The 21,146-nt window shown below is 38.3% G+C and overlaps 1 protein-coding gene across 1 annotated transcript in view; it reads right to left on the bottom strand.

Annotated features, from left to right (window-relative positions):
* STK32B (serine/threonine kinase 32B) overlaps positions 1-21,146 on the bottom strand; it is a 167,888-nt gene that overhangs the window by 132,326 nt on the left and 14,416 nt on the right. The window contains exons 2-3 of the mRNA XM_062636353.1: positions 8,706-8,761; positions 206-357 (exon numbers count right to left, since the gene is read on the bottom strand). Coding sequence (XP_062492337.1) covers positions 206-357; positions 8,706-8,761 — 208 coding nt within the window. The remainder of the gene's footprint in view (positions 1-205; positions 358-8,705; positions 8,762-21,146) is intronic.

Raw genomic sequence — 21,146 nt, forward strand, 5'->3', positions numbered from 1 at the left:
AACCCAAAATGAAAATGTGTGATGTTTAAATATTCCAATGCAAAAGGATGCCTTTAAAATATTCATGAAAAACAAAGCCCTCTGCAAAACCTAAATACTAAACATTTTTCATACTTTTCTGCTTTCCAGCCTTCCATAACCTGAACTGATTCATCAAAAAGGAGAAAACAGAAGACCCTCGATAGAATTTTAAAGGTTTGCTTACCATAGATTGACTAGGAAGGGATGTTCCAGGCCTTGCATTATCTGTAGCTCCCGAAAAACATTTCTAACTTCATCTCTCTCAATGCACTTCTGTTTATTCATATATTTCATGGCATACATTTTCTTGGTGTCTCTCTTCTGTACAATGCACACCTAATCGACAGCAAAGTAAAAGAAAAAGTTTGACACCTACAGAAAAGAAGCTCACCTGTGATTTGGAAAAAAAAATGAGCTTTTTATGGTATTTCAGTATATCAAATATGGATGCTGCAACCTGGTAACACCTTCAAAAAGTCCACATCACAGTTATGCAGGGTTTTTTGTAATAGATTGTAACTAATAAATTAACAAAACACATCAGCCCTGCATACGAAGAAATGGGGACCCAGAAAAGTGGCATAACTTTCAGAAGTTACATGCTAAACCTGAGAGGAATACGCTCCAATTGCTGGAGTCACAGGCTACTTCCTTAGTCACAGAAATTTTTGCATCCTGACTGAAAAAATTGGAGAAGCACAGAAAGATAGAATGGTTAGATTTTAGATCATCTAGTTTCAACCCTTCTGCCATTGGCAGGGACACCTTCCACTAGACTGGGTTGCTCAATAGTCCTCATACTCATAAATCAATGCACATATCTTGATTACTACAGCATAAACATAGCCTGTATTCACAAGACTCAATATTTCATCTAAATATTAGAATTAAGCTCCCTTAAATATTGTCGGAGGAAAAAAATCAACAAAAAACTATTGAATAGAGATTCATCACAATGTTTTTGAAGTCACAAAGAGACCATTACAATGATTAAGTCTCTGGCAGTAAATTTCTTTGCTTGAACTTTGTTTTTCTTGTTGACAAAAGTCAAACAATGTTGTAAATGCAGGAAGAAAATCTTAGTCAAGAAAACTCCCATGTAAGGCCTGTATTGTTCTTTGTCATAGTAGTTTACCTTGTGAATGATGCTGGAGAGTGTCACCAGCACCACATCCAAGAATCATGACTTTAAACATGATTTCTGGCAACACAGAAATATAAGACTCTTCTGTGTCTCATCCCCCAAGCTGGTGTAAATCTCGTCTTCATAAGAGCCCTAGACATAAAGCAAAACTGTATCCTCAATCGACTTTTGCTCTGAAGGTTTTTCCTCTTAACTGATCAGCACTTTCTGAAGCAACACCCCTAGTGTGTCTTCACAGCCAAGAGAATATTAGTTGGTGATATTATTTTGGTGCTACATTTATATTACAGCCACAGGCTTCGATCAGAATTTTTCGTCATCAAGATCTACACAGACTGTATACTGGAAGTGTCTGGTTTAGATATCACTGCTCTGTAGTTTCTAAATTCAAGGATACTCTGGATTACCTTGCTGTGGCACTATTACTTTGTGTGTATATTTATGTACATGCACACATGCACACACTCACATTCCCATACTATACACACATAAAATTTTAGTGCATACATTATGTACGGCTCAGAGATCAGATTACAACAGTGACAACCAAAAAGAAATCCTTCTGTTTTGAGTTGTATTTTAAGGAACTTGCATGCTCAAAATTCAGAAATGGTCTGGAGAAACCAAGACAACTTCCCACAGCTGAACCTCTGACTTTAACAAGGTGTCATCTGGATTCTGGACATGGTGGTGAATGACCAGGGCCAGGGTAAGCACCCTAGAAAGACCTACTGTGTGATCACTTATTTCTTAAACTCAGAGGAAAGGTTCCAGGAATGTGCCATCAGCATATTTTACTTCCACCACCTTTTTCCAGTCCCTGAAAGATGAGCTGGTCCAGTGAAACCAAACCACATTTGTTTCTCTGCAACTCTATTTCCATGAAGTGTGTCCTTGAGCTCAAATCTACTCCAAAGAGTTAATGAAGTACTTTTAACCTATAATGATAAGGTGTGATTAAGCAGAGTTTCTAATTACCTTTCCCAATATCAGGGGACGTTCTACTAATTAGTTAAAACATGGATGGTAATGTTTTGTCTTGAGCCCATCATATTTTGCAGAATGGAAAATACCAGAGTTTTGTTTCATTTTCCTCCTTAGGAAGGTTTCCTATGGAAACCTTGGATATTGATGGTGTCCAAGATACTTAAGTTTCACACTTATATGAAAAGAGCTCAGGCCATGGAACAATGGGGAATTGGAGCTGGCCTTTTGGTGGAAGGCAACAGGTAGGATTAAAGTGGGGTTAAAGGTAGCAGGTGGGGTTAACTGAAATGGAGGAAAGGAAATGCATAAGATTTTACAAGTTCTTCAAAAGAAGCAGAATTTGCAGGGGCAGTTCCTGACATCCTGTCTGAGACTACATGGACACTCTAATTTAGTGAATCACATTATAAAGTACGATGGTTTGGATTTTAGCTCAGAACCCAGGTCCATAATTTCATTCACTTATATGTATTTGCAGCATGATTTTCATATGAAACTTGGCCAAGACTGAAGTGTTTGCAGAAGTCTCTTATTCCATTACATAAAAAGCCCCCTATTGAATTGTTGACTAGTGAGACTTCTGAGAGAAGGGGGTTTTACTCAGCTGAGAGTTACAGGTTTGACCGATGTGGCAAATTAAGATCATATACAGCATCTAAATATGTGATGTAAATAGGTTTTGAAACACTGCTCTGACTCCAGAAGGCACTCAGTTCTCTTACCTACCAGTCAAGACAAGGGTATTCAGCACAGCTGAAAAAGACCTTCTGTTGTTAGTAGAAGCTTACCTAGCATAGAGCTTTAAAGCAGAATGATAGTAAACATTTGTTAGTAATGTGTACTTATGCACATCTTTTAACATAGTTTCAGAAACAATAGGATTTTAATGAATATACTAAGGCTACTTCCTACTAAAAATCAGGAAATATAAGCTTCAACCACATTGATGTTATTGTGCAAAACACCTGACATTGCTATGACACCACTGAATCATAATGGAGATCCTCCCTGGCAGTTCTACCTGCTGGCTGTCACCCCTTCTGAGCAGGATGTCAGTGGGCTGAAACTTTTCCACTACTGTAGGAAAAGCCCTTGAGCTCTCCTCACATGTGCAGTCTTAGTGGAAAGTGTTTAAATTGGTTGTCTTTTGGTTTTGGTTTAAATCCTTTCCAAAGAAGTCATTTTAAAACAGGGACAAACAGGTGCTCTGGCACCTCAACAAATGAATTCTGTGATGATTCATTATTGTGGAAGTCTGTGCAGAATTGCCTTATTTATACGTATCAGTGAGGAAGACTGTCATGCTCACATTACTAAAACAGTCTCAATTTTTCTGAGAATATCATCTACCAAAGCCCAGACAGTGCCCTGCTCAAACTGGTACCACTGCTTCAACAGTCTCTGTAGGTGATGTTTCAGCCAAATAGATGTCACAAACTCAACAGCTATCCAGCTTCACAGTCAGCAGGGAGGTACAGGCACATCCACCTCCACATATTCAAAGGTCTAAATAGGTCCAAGGGACCATCTCTAGAGGCACTGTTTCTCCTAAAGAGACTGTAGATGACTAGTTTGGATGTAGGCATCTCTGTTGTAGATATTTAAAGGTAGGCATATGCATCCTTATTAATTTTCTTTGTAGTTATATGGTGCTTATTTTTAACACCCTCCTGCGAAAATATTTCATTTTTAAAGAGGGTTTTCTAATATAGGAGCTGTTATCATAGTTTGTATTTTTTTTTTTTTGGTATCTGGGAGAAGATAACAACTACTTACCTTTCAAAACTATCACGTTGAAAGAAATTTGACCAGAGGGTGACTTGGAGCCCCAGGGGAAAAAAAAGCAACAGATTATGACTGCAGTGCTAAACTTCATTTTTCAGGACCAATATATACAGTGGTCCACTTCTAAGCTACCTTCTTAGATTACTTCTGATTTCACATGCCAAAAAATAGAACACCTACAGATCAAGCCTGATCAGCAGAATTTGCTGCAGAAAGCTTCATAATGGTGCATTGGCTGAGCAGTCAAGGGTAGATCTGGGGGAGCTCTTCCTAGAGAAAAAGATGGTGAAGGCTGAAAAATTTGACTTACTGAAAACACAGATTTCTCGTGTTTCCCACTAACTTCTAGCTGCCTTGTGCTTGGTCTAGAATGCACAGCAGGCATAGTCTGAATAAAGCCATTTTGGTCTGTTTGGTACATGAGTACTTAGACTTCTCAAACTACCCCATGATATGATTTCATGACAGGGCATAAAAAACAAGAGATGTGAAACTGCAGTCAGAGAAAGCTCCTCTGTGCAAGGCTGCTGTGACAGCTGGCAGCTGGAACGCACTTCATTCTTACTCCTGTATCACAGTAGCATGCAACTTAGGTCAGTAGATCAGATGAGGCAGCTATAGCTGTGGTACTGCATGGGCAGAAGTCACTCACCTAGATGTAGGGTACAACGAGACAGAAATCAGCTATATGTTTCACAGTCAGTGTGGGAATTGACAAATATGCTATGAAGCATGTGCCTGAAATACTGCTACCTTGGCTGTTCTTACCCACATACTCTGAAAAATTAATGCTCTTAGTCTCAGCCTACAAGTAGAATCGGAAAGATTTACACAAAGAGGCTGGAGAATGGATGCCATAAATTTGGCTTTACACTGCCAGGGAATTTACTTGAAATAGGGGAATTTATTCCCAGATTCCCCCGAGCAAACTACGACAGCTGGAGCAGGGGCCAAGCATCTGCTTAGTAACCTTTCATATTAACTCAAGCTAAAAGAATTCGTGGTTATACTGTCAAACAATATTAATATTCTGCAGTTGTGTGTTATGTTGCTTTTAGGATAGCAGCATATTTTTTCTGAAATACTTTGCATATTATTTAGTAAGGTACCCTCAATCAGTGAAAGATTCTGGGCCCCCATCTGTTCCACACCAGTGCAATTTCAATTGCTTCAACAGAGGAAGTCATGGTTTTATACAACCAAATTAATCAGACCTAAGTCCTATGTATCAGCGTCTTAGACAAATAGCAGAAAAAGTTTGTACATAGGAATCACAATTTGAATTTAATTTAAGGTCAGATTGTTCGGCGTATCTGTTCCCATGCACAGAGAACTTCAAGAAAATTGGTACTACAATATCCCTGAAAACTAGTTGCTGCACCTGAATACAAATTATTTTTCAGCAATAAGCCTGCAATTATATGGTTACTGTTGCAGTAAAGAACAATGATAATGCCTGTATTTCATTCCTAGTCAGTTTTGCACTCATTGAATGACCTTTAAATACAAACTTTTTTGCAATATTTTGTTTGATAAGAATGGTGGCTCTACATAGAACAACACTGAAAAAATTAGCCAGATGAAACATGAAAGAGCACTTTTATGTTGTCACATCATAAAGAAGTAGCTATTTAGACCAGTGTTCAGCATTTTTTGATTGTGTATTTTAAATTGTATAATTCTGAATTGACTTAGAAGGCAAATATTTAATATATGAATAAAAACTGTTTGGACAAAACTTCTAACCTGGCCCACTTTAAATGTAGGTGGAAACACAAAGTTGTGGACAGTGCCAAGCATAAATAGCTTAAAGGTGTTCAACAAAACTAAAAATAAACAAAATATTTCCTGTTAAATGTGAGGACACCAAAGCAGAAGCAAAGAGCTGCCTTCACCTACCTAGCAAAGGAAGGTCACTGAAGCCAACAAGGCTGCTTGTAGAGTAGTGCCACATACCTCACTTGGGTGCCACTGTCATCATTGCCGCAGCTCACAGGTCTGTACCAGTATCCATATGCACATATATGTACACTGCCTATATATACATGGGCCCAGGAGTGGGGCCAAGTTCTCAGCGAGTGGTGACACACCATTCTACCACAGCTTACATGTCACTTGGCTTGAACAAAAGAACCACTGACTTAGAAGCTGTGTAATGGCTTGAATGGTCCTATGCAGGCTCAGAGCTCACCTTCTTTATTTGTTATTGGCCCCTTATTCGGGTGCAAGCTAAGCTCTCAAAGGACACCTTTGAAGTGAGCCTGGTTGTTTCCAGAAAAAAAAGAGCATCTTTCTCTTGTCTCACACTCATTTCCTGCCCTCCTCACAACTGCTGTGATGTATCTTCACTTTTGCTGGGGAAGGTGCTACGGTGCATAGAAGACCACACCTGCTCTTAACATGTCCCTAACAAACAGCATGTACTAAGGCAGCAGCTTAAAACAAGCAGCCACTTCTCAGAAAGACAAACTCTTCAGATGCAAAGCATTTGAAACCAAATGACTTGGGAATTCCTGTAACGGCTAACATTGCTACTGTGAATGGAAAATACCAAGGAAAAGGCAGGGAGCTGCTTTCTGAAGCTATCTGGGAGGGACAGAGAGTAGCTGATGAAACAGTCGGCCCCAGTGGAGAAGGTGAGGTGCAGAGGTTCAACTTGAACCCTGTGCACAAGAGCAGGCTGAGCTGCGTAAAGTCTCTACCATATCAGATACCTCCTGCAGCAATATCCTGAAGAGGCCTAAGGTTGCTGTAGCAACCAAAGTAATTTAAGAAATATTGAGAGATATTGTACCAACAGCAATAAAATAAAAAAGTAGTGCATGTCTTAAAACATCCTACTGTACCAGAAAACAGAAAAGGCCACAGAGCAGCCATAAGGGAAGAAGTCAGTTTAAGGCAGGCACGATGCTGAACACCGTGTTATATGTTTCAGGGTGTTAGAGCACAAGAGGCTTCAAACAGTAAACAGCTAGTCAATAGAGATTAGAGGTCTTGCATCATCTGTTGACGTTTTCTGCTGCCAGGTACTTCCAGAAGGACAGTAATAGGAAAAGTTGCCAGCAACGAGGCTTCTAAATGAACGATAAAGGCAAGGCTGACTCACAAAGACACTTGAAATGGTGACTGATTTACCAAGTTGTGCTTTTGGCTATGGTGTAACAGGTCATTTTAAAATGGGTTTCTTTCTTTTGCTGTCTGTGGAAGGAAAAACAAGGTGATTTGTCAGATGTTTGCATTCGTTTGGGAAAAATAAGCCTGTTACACCAAGGACTCTTCAGTTGCACTAGACAGCTGCAAAATATGGATTTTAGATTAGAGGGGACTTATGCATGAGTCCTTTCTTGCATTAAACATGTTCTCTCTGTGCAACTCTATTCCCACTCATATGTATCCCCAGAGAAGGCTCAAAAGAACATTGTAGCCACAGGAACCTGTAAGGAAATCAGATGTTTCTAGACACATAGAAACATTCAGCAGTTTCCTAAATGCCGTGGAGAAGAGCTGATCAAATACCAACCAATAAGCCTTCAAATAAAGGCTTGTTTTATTTTCCTGCATAGTATGGAAGGGGGAAGGTTCGTTTGAAAGAACAGGGACAGTAGGGGATGTGGATCTTCTGAATGTGGAAGCTCTCAAGAAAAAGAGGGGTGCAGGTGATCTTTGAGATGATAGAATGATTTAGATATATCATTAACTACTTATCTTGTACGTTGAGCACCTGGACCCCTATTTAGTTTGCCATGATATTCCATCACTGTATTGTGATATTAAACAATCATAGATTTCCATCTGTCCTGATTTTTAAGGGGTTCTTTAATAACATTTTGCACTAGCAGTATATTCTCCTATTGACTTCAAAGGTTTTTCTGGGAAACTACTGAACTGAATAAGGACAGTGCCATGAAGGGCCATGCTGCTCTGCAAGAAGTACTTCCTGGCTCTGTAAAATGAAAGTAATTTGTCTGCATGGAAGGCCAAGAGACAGCAGAATCCTGTTCGTGTTCTTAATGCAAAACTGCAGAAGTAGCTCACCAGCACTCAGCTGGCATATAACCAAGAATCACTGAAATCAAGATCTAGGTAGCTATTGCTTAATCAATTATTGATGCTATATTTCACCTTCAAATGTATTCCTGCAAAAAACGGTTTCTAATATTTTTATAATATGATTTTCCCTGACTACACGGGCTTGTATTTACCCAAATTAAAATTTAAAACCTTATTATCGTCTTTTATTATAGGAAAGACAGGTCATCTACTCATGTGTAAACAAACCATTAATCTTCTCTGTTTCAGCAAAAGCCTGTTGAATTGAATAAACATTTACTCAATGATCATAATTACAGTGTATGTCAGTTTATACAGTCCCGAGTGTATTGAATCTATGTAAAGTGCCTTTAAAATGCTGCAATTATTTTAAAGACACAAACAAGTCCAGAGATTTAAGAACAAGATAAATTTTCTAAAAAAAAAGTAGCTTGTTCCTACTTTTTTGTTTGGATTTGGTTTGGGGGACTGATTTCTAAATCCTGGTAATCTCCACTGAGGAGACTGAATTATTACAATCATTTTTACTCAATTAAAGTTAGTGAATGTATTGTAATAGAAATAATTTGATAAATAGTCATAGTCAGTTCATATGGATGATCTTTAAGAAGCAAAAGACTACAAAATCTATGTTTATTTACCCCAGTCAGTCACACCAGAAATACACAAAGGAATTCTCTACTAGACTTTTAACTTCTAAAAATAAATTGATTCTTACCTTTCCAAAACTCCCTTTCCCAATAGCCCGCAATATTTGAAAGTGGTCAAAGTTAACTGCAAAATAAAGGAGAGAAGAAAAGGAAAATAGTTTGTAGAATGCTAAATCAGAATCAGAAATCAGATAAGAAAGGAAATGTCAGTGTTTCCAACCAATGTAATTTTGCCATGTGGTATTTACTTTTTCTCTGAAAACACCAAATGTATTTAATAGCTAGCAAAAGAAGGTTCGCTTTAAAATATGCTCCATTCATTTTATTCATTAACTCATCTTGGCCCAATGCCTCCAGTGCCCAGTATCTCCAAAAAAAAATATGTCTGTCCTAGCCAAGAAGCCACATTAGCATTATGCAGCCATGAACAAAGCCTGCTCAGCATTTTCTAGAAAGATTAAGATCTATTAAAAGGATACTGAATAATTCAGGTAAGTAATATAGTCTGTTTACAGATACGTAGCAATGTAAGTATAGTATTGTTACAGTAATCACTCTGCAGGATAATTCCCATATTCTGTTACAGTGATGGAAGCTTGTCCCGTGATAAGTTAGCAGGATTAGCCCCTCTGAACTCTTCCACCTTTATACAATACATAATGCTAATATTGTAAGACTATTTTATAGATGTAGCATGTTTGAGAGATTACATTTTAGTTTGGCAGTAGAAAGGATTTACTCATACTCCATGAAACTCTGACAGCACAGTCTGTCCTAGCACTGAAGTGGTTTGTTGTGATGGTGAGTGAGATATTTCACTTTTCAGAAATGCCATTACTGTTGGTGTCTCATGAGACTAAACACAGCATGACCTCCAAATCTCTGGTTCACTGCTAGGTCTAGTGGCTTAAAAAGAAATCCAACAACATCCCAAATAAAATCTATATGGAGCCACTAACACACAAACATGACAATGCGTGATACAGTTTTTACAGTCACTTGCCAGAAAAGAATCACACTTAAAGCTAAACTCAGTGAACCAGAATCGACAAAGTTCAGTGCAACTTAACAGCATTTTTTTAAATTAAAACTTTCTTACATTCCTGGCTTTGATCATATACCTCCATCTATGTGCTCGCTATTGCTGTAACAGGAATCAGCAAAATTACAGAGACAAACAGTTATGGGGGAAAATGTGGTAACGTGAACAAATATAACAAAAAATGTAACTTGCATCATGATGAAGAAAAACCTATAAAAGTAATAATGCTTTAAATATTTGTCAAAAATTTGTATTATGTCAAGCTAAGCACTGAGTAGGAAGTTGCAAGGTTGATACATATCAAGCCATTAAAAAGGACTAAAAACTTCCCTGTTGCAGTAAAACCTCATTTACACTTTTTACACCACTTCCAATATATTTAAGTATTTCTTTATTTATTATTGCTTACATTGTCTTCAAACAAACATGGTTGCTCTTTTCATTAGTGCAGATATAGCAAACACCTTACCGGTAACTGCTGGATACCAAATCAAATCCAGAGCTGACAAACTCTAGTCTTTAGCAGACAAAGATGGTAATTGTGAACATAGCAGTTTTAGGATTTGGATACTAAAATGAAGCATAACCATGCAAAGGATTTATAAGGTGCCTGGACACTGGAAAACAAATTTTGTGCTGAATCATGTAAGAGTTAGGATTACCCAGATGTTTCAGAAGCGAGTTTGTCTGTCAACAACCTGCAGCTGGGATCTCTGCCAACAGTTTTCACCAGCTGGACACTGTCTTGTAGTTTCTGCTGGTCAATACTAGTCTGATGGACAAGATAGTTTAGTAAAACAACCTTCCACATCGACTTATGTCAACTTAAGTCTTGCTCCCACAGGTCATCCCTCCCAAAAACATCCTCCTGAATGGAGGATTTGAGAGCTCAGTGACTTGGATCTTTAAGATTATTCTTAATTTAGGTGGGAACTTAACACAGCATTGAAAAGGTTCAAAACAATATGTTGATGTAACAAACTCCTTTGATAGGGAAAATTCAACAGGTTTTTCCCTCCATCATGCTGGTGTTGTCTGTGCCACTCCTCTGCTTTCAAACCTTCCGATGCCTCCTGTTTATTTTACCCATTTTTAACAAACATATTCTTTAAAGAAATCTTAGTTTGAGTTTGTTCTTTACCTTGCAGTCACTCAGCTGAGGGCAGTTCCCCAAAACAACTGGAAAACTGTTGAAAGTCTGTAATCATCTAAATTTCAGCCAAGACACATCTCAGTAAAACTTGACTACGTCATTGTCCTGAAGTCCAGCTGGTTTTGAAATGCATCAGTTCAATGAATTATTTTAGCTTTATAAAACTAAGATTAAGCATTTCTTTTTAGCTATTTTTCATATCATTTCTATTCTATTTCTCTGAACTTCTTTCTTTAGTAGTGTTTATTGTTCTGGATGACTAGAACAACTTATTTTTTTAATTTGATTTAATTGTGATTCAGACTTCCATAACAAAGGAATTATTAAATGAGTCAGTAGGCCATGGAATTTAAGATGGATTGTTAGTGAGTCTTATAAGGTTTAAAAAAACATAGCCACAACAGTTGATCAAATTTCTCCTTTTTTTAATGTTTAAGATGAATAGAAATTGGGTTGTTACACTTTCACATCTTCATTAAGAAAAAAAGAGTATTTTATTCCTATAGTTCACTGGCCTGTAAGACTTAAATAAATCACAGTACAATAACTGTAACACATTTTATGCAAGAGAAAATATAGTTTTAAGTGACTGTGGAAGTATGTAAACACACCTGAGCCTGCATTATAAATAAGCTAGGCTTTTCTGGAAAGGGCTAATTCGTGAAAGTGAAAAAACTTGGTTTCTTTTGATCACTCAAACATGTTCACAACACTGTAGATTCAAAAATTGGGGAAGTTCCTCCCTTGGGATGTTAGGAAAGAATAAAGAAAGGGTTACCTTTGCAGTTGAGACCAAGATTCAGCTGAGCAGAACTACTGTTTTAAGCAACAGCCCCATCAACAACAAACTGGCCATGCAGGAGTCACATTAGCATCACAGCCCTGATAAACAGTGAACAGTCAAACTAAGTTCACTGCCACCTTATTACTACACTAGTCATTCTCCTCAGGTGTTTCTAACCTCATACTCTCAAAAGTTTTTGTTTATTTTGTTCATCACACTTTTTTTTAGATTCTGTATATTCTTTTTCTCCCTTTTATTGAAAATTCAACACCAAAGGGTCAACACTTATTTGGAGATAAATTACAGCTCACTATGCCTTCTGGTATTTACAGTGTTTAAAATATCATCAAGTTCAGACACTGCCACGTCCTCTGTACAAAGAGGATATATTGTACTCTTGCCCTCTAAAACATGGTATGTCTAAATCTAGTGTGGTAGCTAATGACACCTGTCCTAGCACAAAACCCTGCTGAGATAATGGTTTGGCTGGTAGAAGGGCACTTTCTTCAGTAACAGTAACATGACTATTACTCTTTTGAAAATGGCCTTCTTGGTATCCTTTAGTCAAGGGGGAAAAAAATATTTTCCAACTTTTTGAGCACTTCTTTCATTTTACCACTACACCATGCTTTGGAGAGCTTAGACATCAGCTCTGAATTTGAGTTGAGTATGGATGTTTCTCAGAAACCAAAATTAGTTTATATGTGTTCAGGTGACTTTTCATACAGTCAAAACCACAGAATGAAACTGCAAGCATTAACAACAATATGAGAGGGGTTCCTTTAAGATTCATTGATTTTTATCGATTTGGGAAAATCAAGAAGTATTATAATCTCTTGTCCCCCATCTCCCATCCTACCTTCATTCCTCCGACAAAGTCACCATTAATTCAAAACTGAGAAGGATTATGGAATAAAATAGATATTTGGCTAACTAAGGGAGAAAATTAATCAACATTTATGACAATTGTATGATATGTTATTAGAGTGACAAAATCCTGTTAATTTCAGCAATGAGTTATACATGCATATATACTAAATTATTTTGGTTTCTTCAATTCAGTCAAACTAAAACAGGGGAAGCTCAGGTCAGATGTAAGGAAGTTCTTTACTGTGAGGACAGTGAGGCACCGGAATGGGTTGCCCAAGGAAGCGGTGAATGCTCCATCCCTGGCAGTGTTCATGGCCAAGTTGAACAGAGCCTTGTGTGACACGGTTTAGTGGGAGGTGTCCTTGCCCATGGCGGGAATTGGAATTAGATGATCTTAAGGTCCTTTCTAACCCTAACTAATCTATGAATCTATGATACTATGTTCAAACAAACCTTAAATGAATTTCATTGCACAGTTTCAAGTCTCTATTGATAATTTTAAGTGCAAGCACCTTACTTTGATTATTTTTATGGATTTGAATTTGACCTGTGTAAACCCTTTTTCAAGTATTTTGATCTTGAACTAATAAAAGCTTGCATGATGGTAAATGGGACTCACTCTGATAATGATGTAGATGTTTAACTCAAACTCCATCAAGCTGCTGCAGAACTGAGAACCCAACCTAGCTCCTGCTTCAGACTGCACTATTTCTCAGGGACAGCTTTTCAACTGCATGAACACTGATGGTGCAGGGATTTGATATAAAACTTTGTAGTGAAAGACAAAATAAATATTTCTTGTTCCACTGCTCCCCAAGGATAAAGGATACTTTGGGGAAATTACGCATTTGACAGCCTCTTGGTTTTTACAATCATACGGGAAATCATAGTGAAAATGCCTGTTATTCTTTTTTAAATCAGCATTATATACATAATGATATATGTTAAAACAATGAAGTCTTTCATATACATTCCCTTCTGCTGCACTATTCATGTACAGTGATTTAATGATAAAAAATTTATGTTGATGCAGATTATTGCATGTTTGATTTATAGCATCACACAAGAACATGAAATTTCTACCCTTTCATTTGCTGTTTTGATAATCTAAAATATATTTTTTGTGTTACCCATCATTTGTTCAAATGTAAATTGAATCTAGCTCAAGAGGCAATATTTATACTAGGTGAATCCCACATAGAAGTGACATCTGTTCTTACTGCAGCTGAGGAATATTTATATCATGTATATACATGATTAGTCAATAACTACTACCTGAAAGGACTTCGTATCTCCAGGAGCAAATATCCAATCCAGTGGATTACAATTAGAAAGAATTGAAGAGCTTTGTATATCAAACTAATTTTACTTAAAATTCAGCTAAATTTGTTTTGAACTTTAAAATACATTTTGGTATTATCATGTTTGTAAACTGAGAGCTTGGAAATGTCTTTGGGAAGTTCTGATCTTGAACATTACATATGGCTCTTAATTGAGCAAAATAATTATGACTACTGATTTGAAAATGTAATTTTGCTACTTTATCTATTGAAGTATTTCATTTTGAATTGATAACCATGTTTTCCATTTTAAAATATCACAAGCAGACAACAACAATAATCAGCTTCCACCATGCCTCAGCTCCAGAAGTTCAGAAAAATGTGGATCTCACAAAAGGAAATATGTACTTCAATTTCCTGAATCAAAGTGAAATACTTACGTATTATCAGAACACTTTAATTTCAGACCTGATTCATCCAAAGTGGTTTCTTTCACAGTAGTGCAGTACTCCTGTGCTTCTTGGTGATGATGAGCATGTCCATTGGCAATATGAGGTCTTTGGCTGGACTATGTCTTCCATTATGTATGTGTACCCATAGTACTTGCATGATGCACACTTTGTTCACTTGGAGAAGATGGTGTATTGGATTATGTGAGATGTAAACAGGTACAAGGTTTGGATCTACACAAGGAACAGGAGTACCAGATTCCAATATCTGTGAAGAAGTGTCATGCCACAGAAATGTAGTCTAGCTCTGAAGTGATCCAAAATGACATCAATGTGAAAAGGTAAACATGAATTTTATTCAAAATTTCCAAATTACTTTTGTTTCCCCACTATAAGGTTTAATTTTTGTAAAGCAAAATAATGTCAAAAAGTTTAACTATCCATTAAAAACTTACTCATAAGAAAATCTCTTCCTAAAAAAACAAAACAGATTAACAGAGTTCCTTGTTATCTCCTATCTTTATCACCTCTCAGACATGATGAAGTGAAAGTAACGACTTTCTTAGATTGCCAGAAATGGGGAGAAAACCTCAGCATTGTGGTGCTTGGAAAACCAACAGCGTTTTACACCTTTCTTATTTCTATGTTCTGTCAATAAATAGCTGATTCCATAAACAAAAGAGTGGGCTAAAAAGCATCTGCTGTGATGCATTACAGAAATTCTTATTTCCTTACTCTATTCCTCCTACGAGGTAGTACTTCACAGGCAATTTAGCCACATATCAAATTTAGATGACAGTTTCCTCATCCAAAGCAGTGCCAACATCATAGGGTTCTACTCTGTATTTAGTGAAATCCACCTCACGCTGTATTGTTAAAAGGGGGGGGGGGGAAACGGACGTTGTAAATGGCTGGGGTATTTTCAGAATGTGTTAGTTAAAATAAATACTGGAAAGAACTACAACAGGCTACCATTCTCCAAAATGTTACAAACCAGAAGAATTTGGTGATTCAGCTCATGATTTACACTGTTAGAGAAATGGGCATGTGTTGCCACAACCAGAAATGTATTTGAAATCCCAAGGAAAATGAATGTTTGAAAAAAAAACAAGCTGCTGGAGAAAAAGATGCTAGGACTGATTCTCAGAGTTTTCCTTCCCTTTTAATTCTGCAAATTACATATTTCATTTTCTAATGTTATTCTGCAAAAGCTGTAAAATAAATGAGAATGCAATTTTGAATAAACAAGGGAACTGAAACTCTTTGGTAAACAAGATTCTGTTTGAACACAAGATTAAATTAAAATTTCTCTCCAGAGTGTTTACACCTCAAATAAAGCAAAAATAAAATCATACTGCCTTTAAATACATCTGGTCTAAAAAAAATATCAAGCAGCTACCTGAAACCCATAAAAATGGTTTGCTCCTCGGACAAATAGAAAAAGTTGCAAATCGCTACAGCTTTTCTTTGAGAGAAGTTTAAATTGAAACTACAGAGCGCCATCCTACAACCTCAAGACCTCTTCTGAGAATTGTGAAATACATCACCAAATCAAAACTAAGAAATTCCTGATGCTGTGAGGAATGTGGGTGTCACCTGTGAGCCACCGGGAGGGATTTACAGATAGCAGAGACTTGTCAACGAGCCGCTGAAGTCAGCACAAGAAGCCCTATAACTGTAAACTGCAGCAGGATTTTGGTCTAACACTGCCATTCATTTCCCTATACTAAAAGGTTGCCCTGTGGTAGTCTCAGTAAGGTCTTCACTGGAAGCTGCAGGGAGAGCAGGGGTGGTTGTGATTTTTCTCCCAGAGAAAACCAAAAGTTTATTACTCTGTGGAAGGTGTGGGAATGTTTGGCTATTGCTTTGCTCAGAAGAATTTTAACACTAATTCAATGAAATTAGCTATTCCTTCTTGAAGGACTGAACATTAATGGGTGTTCACTGACATAGGTTAACTGATCAGAAGAGCTCTTGTTACTGCAGATGTCTCCCAAAGTCCCTGGGAGCATTAGATTAAAAAAAGTCAATTTTCTTGGTTTTTGCTTCTTTAAAATGAGTCCAAATTTTGACCATAAAAATTCATAATAGGAGAGTTTAGTGTGCTGCCTCTGTGGTGTTCAGACAGGTAGCTCTGATTCAGCGACATACACATACTTTGAGGTGGTTGAAGAAAAAGAGTAATTGAAAAGCAAGTTTTTGTCAGCGACAGTTCGCTTGAGCAAATGTAGGAAGACATGAGAAGAAAAAAAAGTATTTTTAATGAATATTGTTATCTGAAGGATACAAAGCAATATGAGAGTTCTGATCTCAATTAAGAGTTAGATTTCAACTTCAATGAAAGCAAACAGAAAATTATCTAGATTTGAGATCTTTTTCATCTTTTTTACTTTGTGCCTGCTTTCTATTTTACCTCTTTTCCACTGGATAAGGAAGTGAAAGAATTACAAAATCAGAAGGTTTTCACTGATCTCAGATAAAATGAAAGAATTCTGAGTGTTGAATCATGAACATTTTTGCTTGCTGTTACTGTTGTCCACCTATTCCATGCAGAGTGTGTGTGGATTTCTGGTTTGCTTTTTTTCTGAAATCAGAATGTTTCAAGAAATATTATTTTTTGGTTTGCTTTTAGTTCCTTACAGGAAAGATTCCTATTTTCAGACAGCTTAATAATGAGAGGAAGTGGAAAATATTTGTATTTCCCAACAACAGGAGCATAACTTAACATGCTTCAGAGCTTACGCACACAACAAAACTCTAAAACCACCTCAGTGACACTGTATTTTATCCTTTCTTTATGATCCTTGTCATGTGATGCAATGACAAGAGCACATGATCCTCTGGATAAAAGACTTGCTTTCTGAAACCTGTTGTCTGTCAATGACCAGAGCCTGGGTAACCACACAAACTTAAAAGCCAGAAAAGATTTGGTGGTAGTTAAAAAGTTGCACTGAAGCTATGTGACATGAAGAACTGAAATTATTAGGTTATTATTTTGTTTGCTGCATTGGATATTAATGCAACTGACTTAAGTCTATAGCCTTGACCTCACTGCCACACAAAAATGATTAGAGTTTAGTTAGGCAGTGTCAAATTTTCAGAATAACCATAGCTTACTATAACAGGTCTTTGCAACTGATTCAGCTGCATCTGTATTCTGTTAGCATATAATATTCAGGTAAGCTATTTTCAACTAGAAAGGTTTCTTTTGCATAGACGAGCTTGTTTTAGTGGAAAGTAATTGGAACTTCTGATATCATCTTAATCATTCATCCGTGTGTCCTATTAAAAAGCAGTAATTTATAAAATTTTCCTATTATAAACAGACAAGTCAGTGAAATTCTTTTTTTTCAAGATAGAGAAAGTTTTAATTAAAGATTCCTTTTTGCTGCTATGAAAACAGCTTTGTTTTGCAACAGACAAAGATTTGGTTCAGAAAAGCTATTAACTTAGTAGCAGCACTGGAAACATCAAAAGTCACCAAGAAACAATTGAATTGATGCACTAGACCTTATTACAGTCAGTGAATAGCAGGAAAACCTTTCTGAGTCTCCATGCTGTTCATAGCTCTTTCAAAGGTTAAACTTGACATGGAAACTAAGGAGAAAAGTTTCAGGACCTGCTCAAATATAAAATGTCTTTAAGACCTTTTGCAAGTGATAAAATATTCTGGTTTATCCCTTCTGTTGAGAAAAGAGAGTTTCTGATTGACCATGTTGCTTGCTTAGGAATGAGCTGACAAAAAGAATCTCTGAAATCTATTGCAAGGAAAATGGGTCGACAAATATGTGCAACAGAAAAGATACTGTTTGAGAAATTGTATCGCTAAAATACAGAAAGTCTAAATTCCACTTTAACAGTAATAGACTTCCTTGTGAGATCAGGAAACACATATTAGTCTATGAAGCATCTTTTTCTGCTAGAAAGTGGGAATATTCACCTCCCTCAGAGTTACTATGAGAATAACCTCATTAATAACTGAACTGGAAGGCTCTCTGAGGGAAGTTGCCATGGGAATAAAATGTCAAATTTCAGTGGACCAAACTGTTTTCCCCTACAATAAATTTACCAGAGTGATCGCCAGCTGAAGGAAAATCCTTTAAATGAAATTACCAACAAAATCGTCAGTGAGACATCCACCAATCTCTTCCATGCAGAGGCCTCAGTAATGCCAAATGTGCCAGAGGGAAGCTAAGAAACCTCTTTGCTTTAAGCTCCTTTGAGCAGTGGCTCCTAGAACACTGTTCTTGCAGAGCAGGGATTCAGACAATGAGTTCTGGACCCATGTGAACAGGATTTTATCCAAACACCTAAACAAGTATGAGATGTTCTCCTGTTTTTATTCTAAATCCAGAACCTAGAGATGAGGAGTCTGCATCCAAAATTGGATCTGGAAGAATTGCTTCTTCTATTTTTAACCACAACTACAAATTAAATTCTGGGGACAAATAAGGACACTAAAGGGTCAGAAAGATTCACATTTCAATTGGGATTGCCTCCAGTTTAGTATTTTTAAACATAACTAACCCCATAAGCTTCAAATGAATGATGTCGTTTCTAATTTGCCACAGAAGTGTGCCTGAAGTTCAGAGCCGTAGGCTTGTTTTTCATTTGTCATTGTAAAATTAAAGCTCATCAGTGTGATAGTAGTGATGTTCCCCCAGGAAAACACTCTCAAAAGAAGCACACAAGCTTGTGGGTTATAAATGTAGCTGCCCAGGTCTGGTTTATATTTTGGAACTTGAAAATAGTATTGAAATTGCTATAATTTGAAAAAGAAAACACTTGAAGATAATTTCTGAAGATATCCAGGTATTTGTGTTTAGTGGCTCTTCCTCATCAAAAAAGTCACAAGTATCAACATGAAAAACAACTTGTACGTCTCAGTGTTCTGAGGGCACCAGCAGGCCTTGCTGGCCATGACCAGTTTCCCCTGCCCCACCACCACCAAGCTGCCCATGGGCTCAGGATTCCCATTGCAGTTCAGACCTGGATCTGGCAACTATGAAACAAGAAAGAGCCACAAAGCGCAGCTCAGAAAAACCATGGCAGGTCCCTACAAAGCTTCCTCATGGCTCTTCTCAGCTGCGCATCATTTCAGTCCTCACCTGAGCTGGATTGCAGGTACATCTGTGCCTGGCCATGCACTTCAGCTACCCTCCATACTCTTGCTGAGCTGCACTTGTATCACTGACCTGCTGTACTCACGCATCTTAGGGGCAGGACATAGAATCACAGAACCACTGAATCACAGAATGGTTGAGATTGGCAGGGACTACTAGTGGTAACCTAGTCAAACCTCTTCCTCAAGCAGGGTCACCTAGATCATATTGCTCAGGATTGTGTCCAGACTGCTCTTGAATACCTCCAGAGAAAGAGACTCCACAGCCTGTCTGGGAAACCTATTCCAATGCTCAGTCACACAGTATCACAGTATCACAGTATACTAGAGATTGGAAGGGACCTCGAAAGATCATCTAGTCCAATCCCCCTGCCGGAGCAGGAACACCTAGATAATGTTACACAGGAATGTGTCCAGGCGGGTTTTGAATGTCTCCAGGGAAGGAGACTCCACAACCTCCCTGGGCAGCCTGTTCCAGTGTTCCGTCACCCTCACTGAGAAGAAGTTTCTTCTCAAGTTTAAGTGGAACCTCTTGTGTTCCAGTTTGTACCCATTACCCCTTGTCCTTTCATTGTGTGCCACTGAGTAGAGCCTGGCTCCATCCTCGTGACACTCCCCCTTTATATATTTATAGACACTAATAAAGCCACCCCTCAGTCTCCTCTTCTCTGAACTATAGAGACCCAGCTCCCTCAGTCTTTCCTCATAAGGAAGATGCTCGACTCCCTTAATCATCTTTGTTGCCCTACGCTGGACTCTCTCCAGCAGGTCCCTGTCCTTCTTGAACCGAGGGGCCCAGAACTGGACACAATATTCCAAATGGGGTCTCACCAGGGCAGAGTAGAGGGCAAGGAGGACCTCTCTCGACCTACTAACCACCGCCCTTCTAATACACCCCAGGATGCCATTGGCCTTCTTAGCCACAAGGGCACAGTGCTGGCTCATGGTCATCCTGTCGTCCACTAGGACCCCCAGGTCCCTCTCCCCTACACTGCTCTCTAGCAGGTCGTTCCCCAACCTATACTGGAACCTGGGGTTGTTCCTGCCCAGATGCAGGACTCTACACTTTCCCTTGTTATATTTCATCAAGTTATTCCCTGCCCAACTCTCCAGCCTGTCCAGGTCTCGCTGGATGGCAGCACAGCCTTCTGGCGTGTCAGCCACTCCTCCCAGCTTAGTGTCATCAGCAAACTTGCTGATAGTACACTCAATTCCCTCATCTAAATCGTTGATGAATATATTAAATAATACTGGTCCCAGTACTGACCCTTGAGGCACTCCACTAGTTACAGGCCTCCAACTAGACTCCGCCCCATAGACTACAACTCTCTGGCTTCTCTCCTTCAGCCAGTTCGCAGTCCACCTCACTACCTGATCATCCAGACCACACTTCCTCAATTTAGCTGTGAGGATGCTGTGGGAGACTGTGTCAAATGCTTTGCTGAAGTCAAGGTAGACCACATCCACCGCTCTGCCATCATCCATCCACTGTGTTATTTCCTCATAAAAGGCTAAGAGATTGGTCAAACATGATTTCCCCTTGGTGAAGCCATGTTGACTGCCCCTCATAACCCTCTTATCCTTGATATGCCTTAAGATGGCACCAAGGATAAGGTGTTCCATCACCTGAACACTTAAAGAAATAAGTCCTCATGTTCAGGTGGAACTTCCTGTAGTTTAGCTTATACCCATTACCTCTCATCCTACCACTTGGCACCACTGAGAAGAGCCTGCCCTAGACCTCTCAACACCTTCCCTTCAGACACAGAGAAGCTGCTCCCTGCCAGCTCCTGCTGCACTGCAGTATTT

This window comes from Pezoporus occidentalis, unplaced genomic scaffold, assembly GCF_034315485.1.
Source record: "Pezoporus occidentalis ecotype Australia unplaced genomic scaffold, CSIRO_AGI_Poc_V1 ctg48, whole genome shotgun sequence".
NCBI classification, from domain to species: Eukaryota; Metazoa; Chordata; class Aves; order Psittaciformes; family Psittacidae; genus Pezoporus; species Pezoporus occidentalis.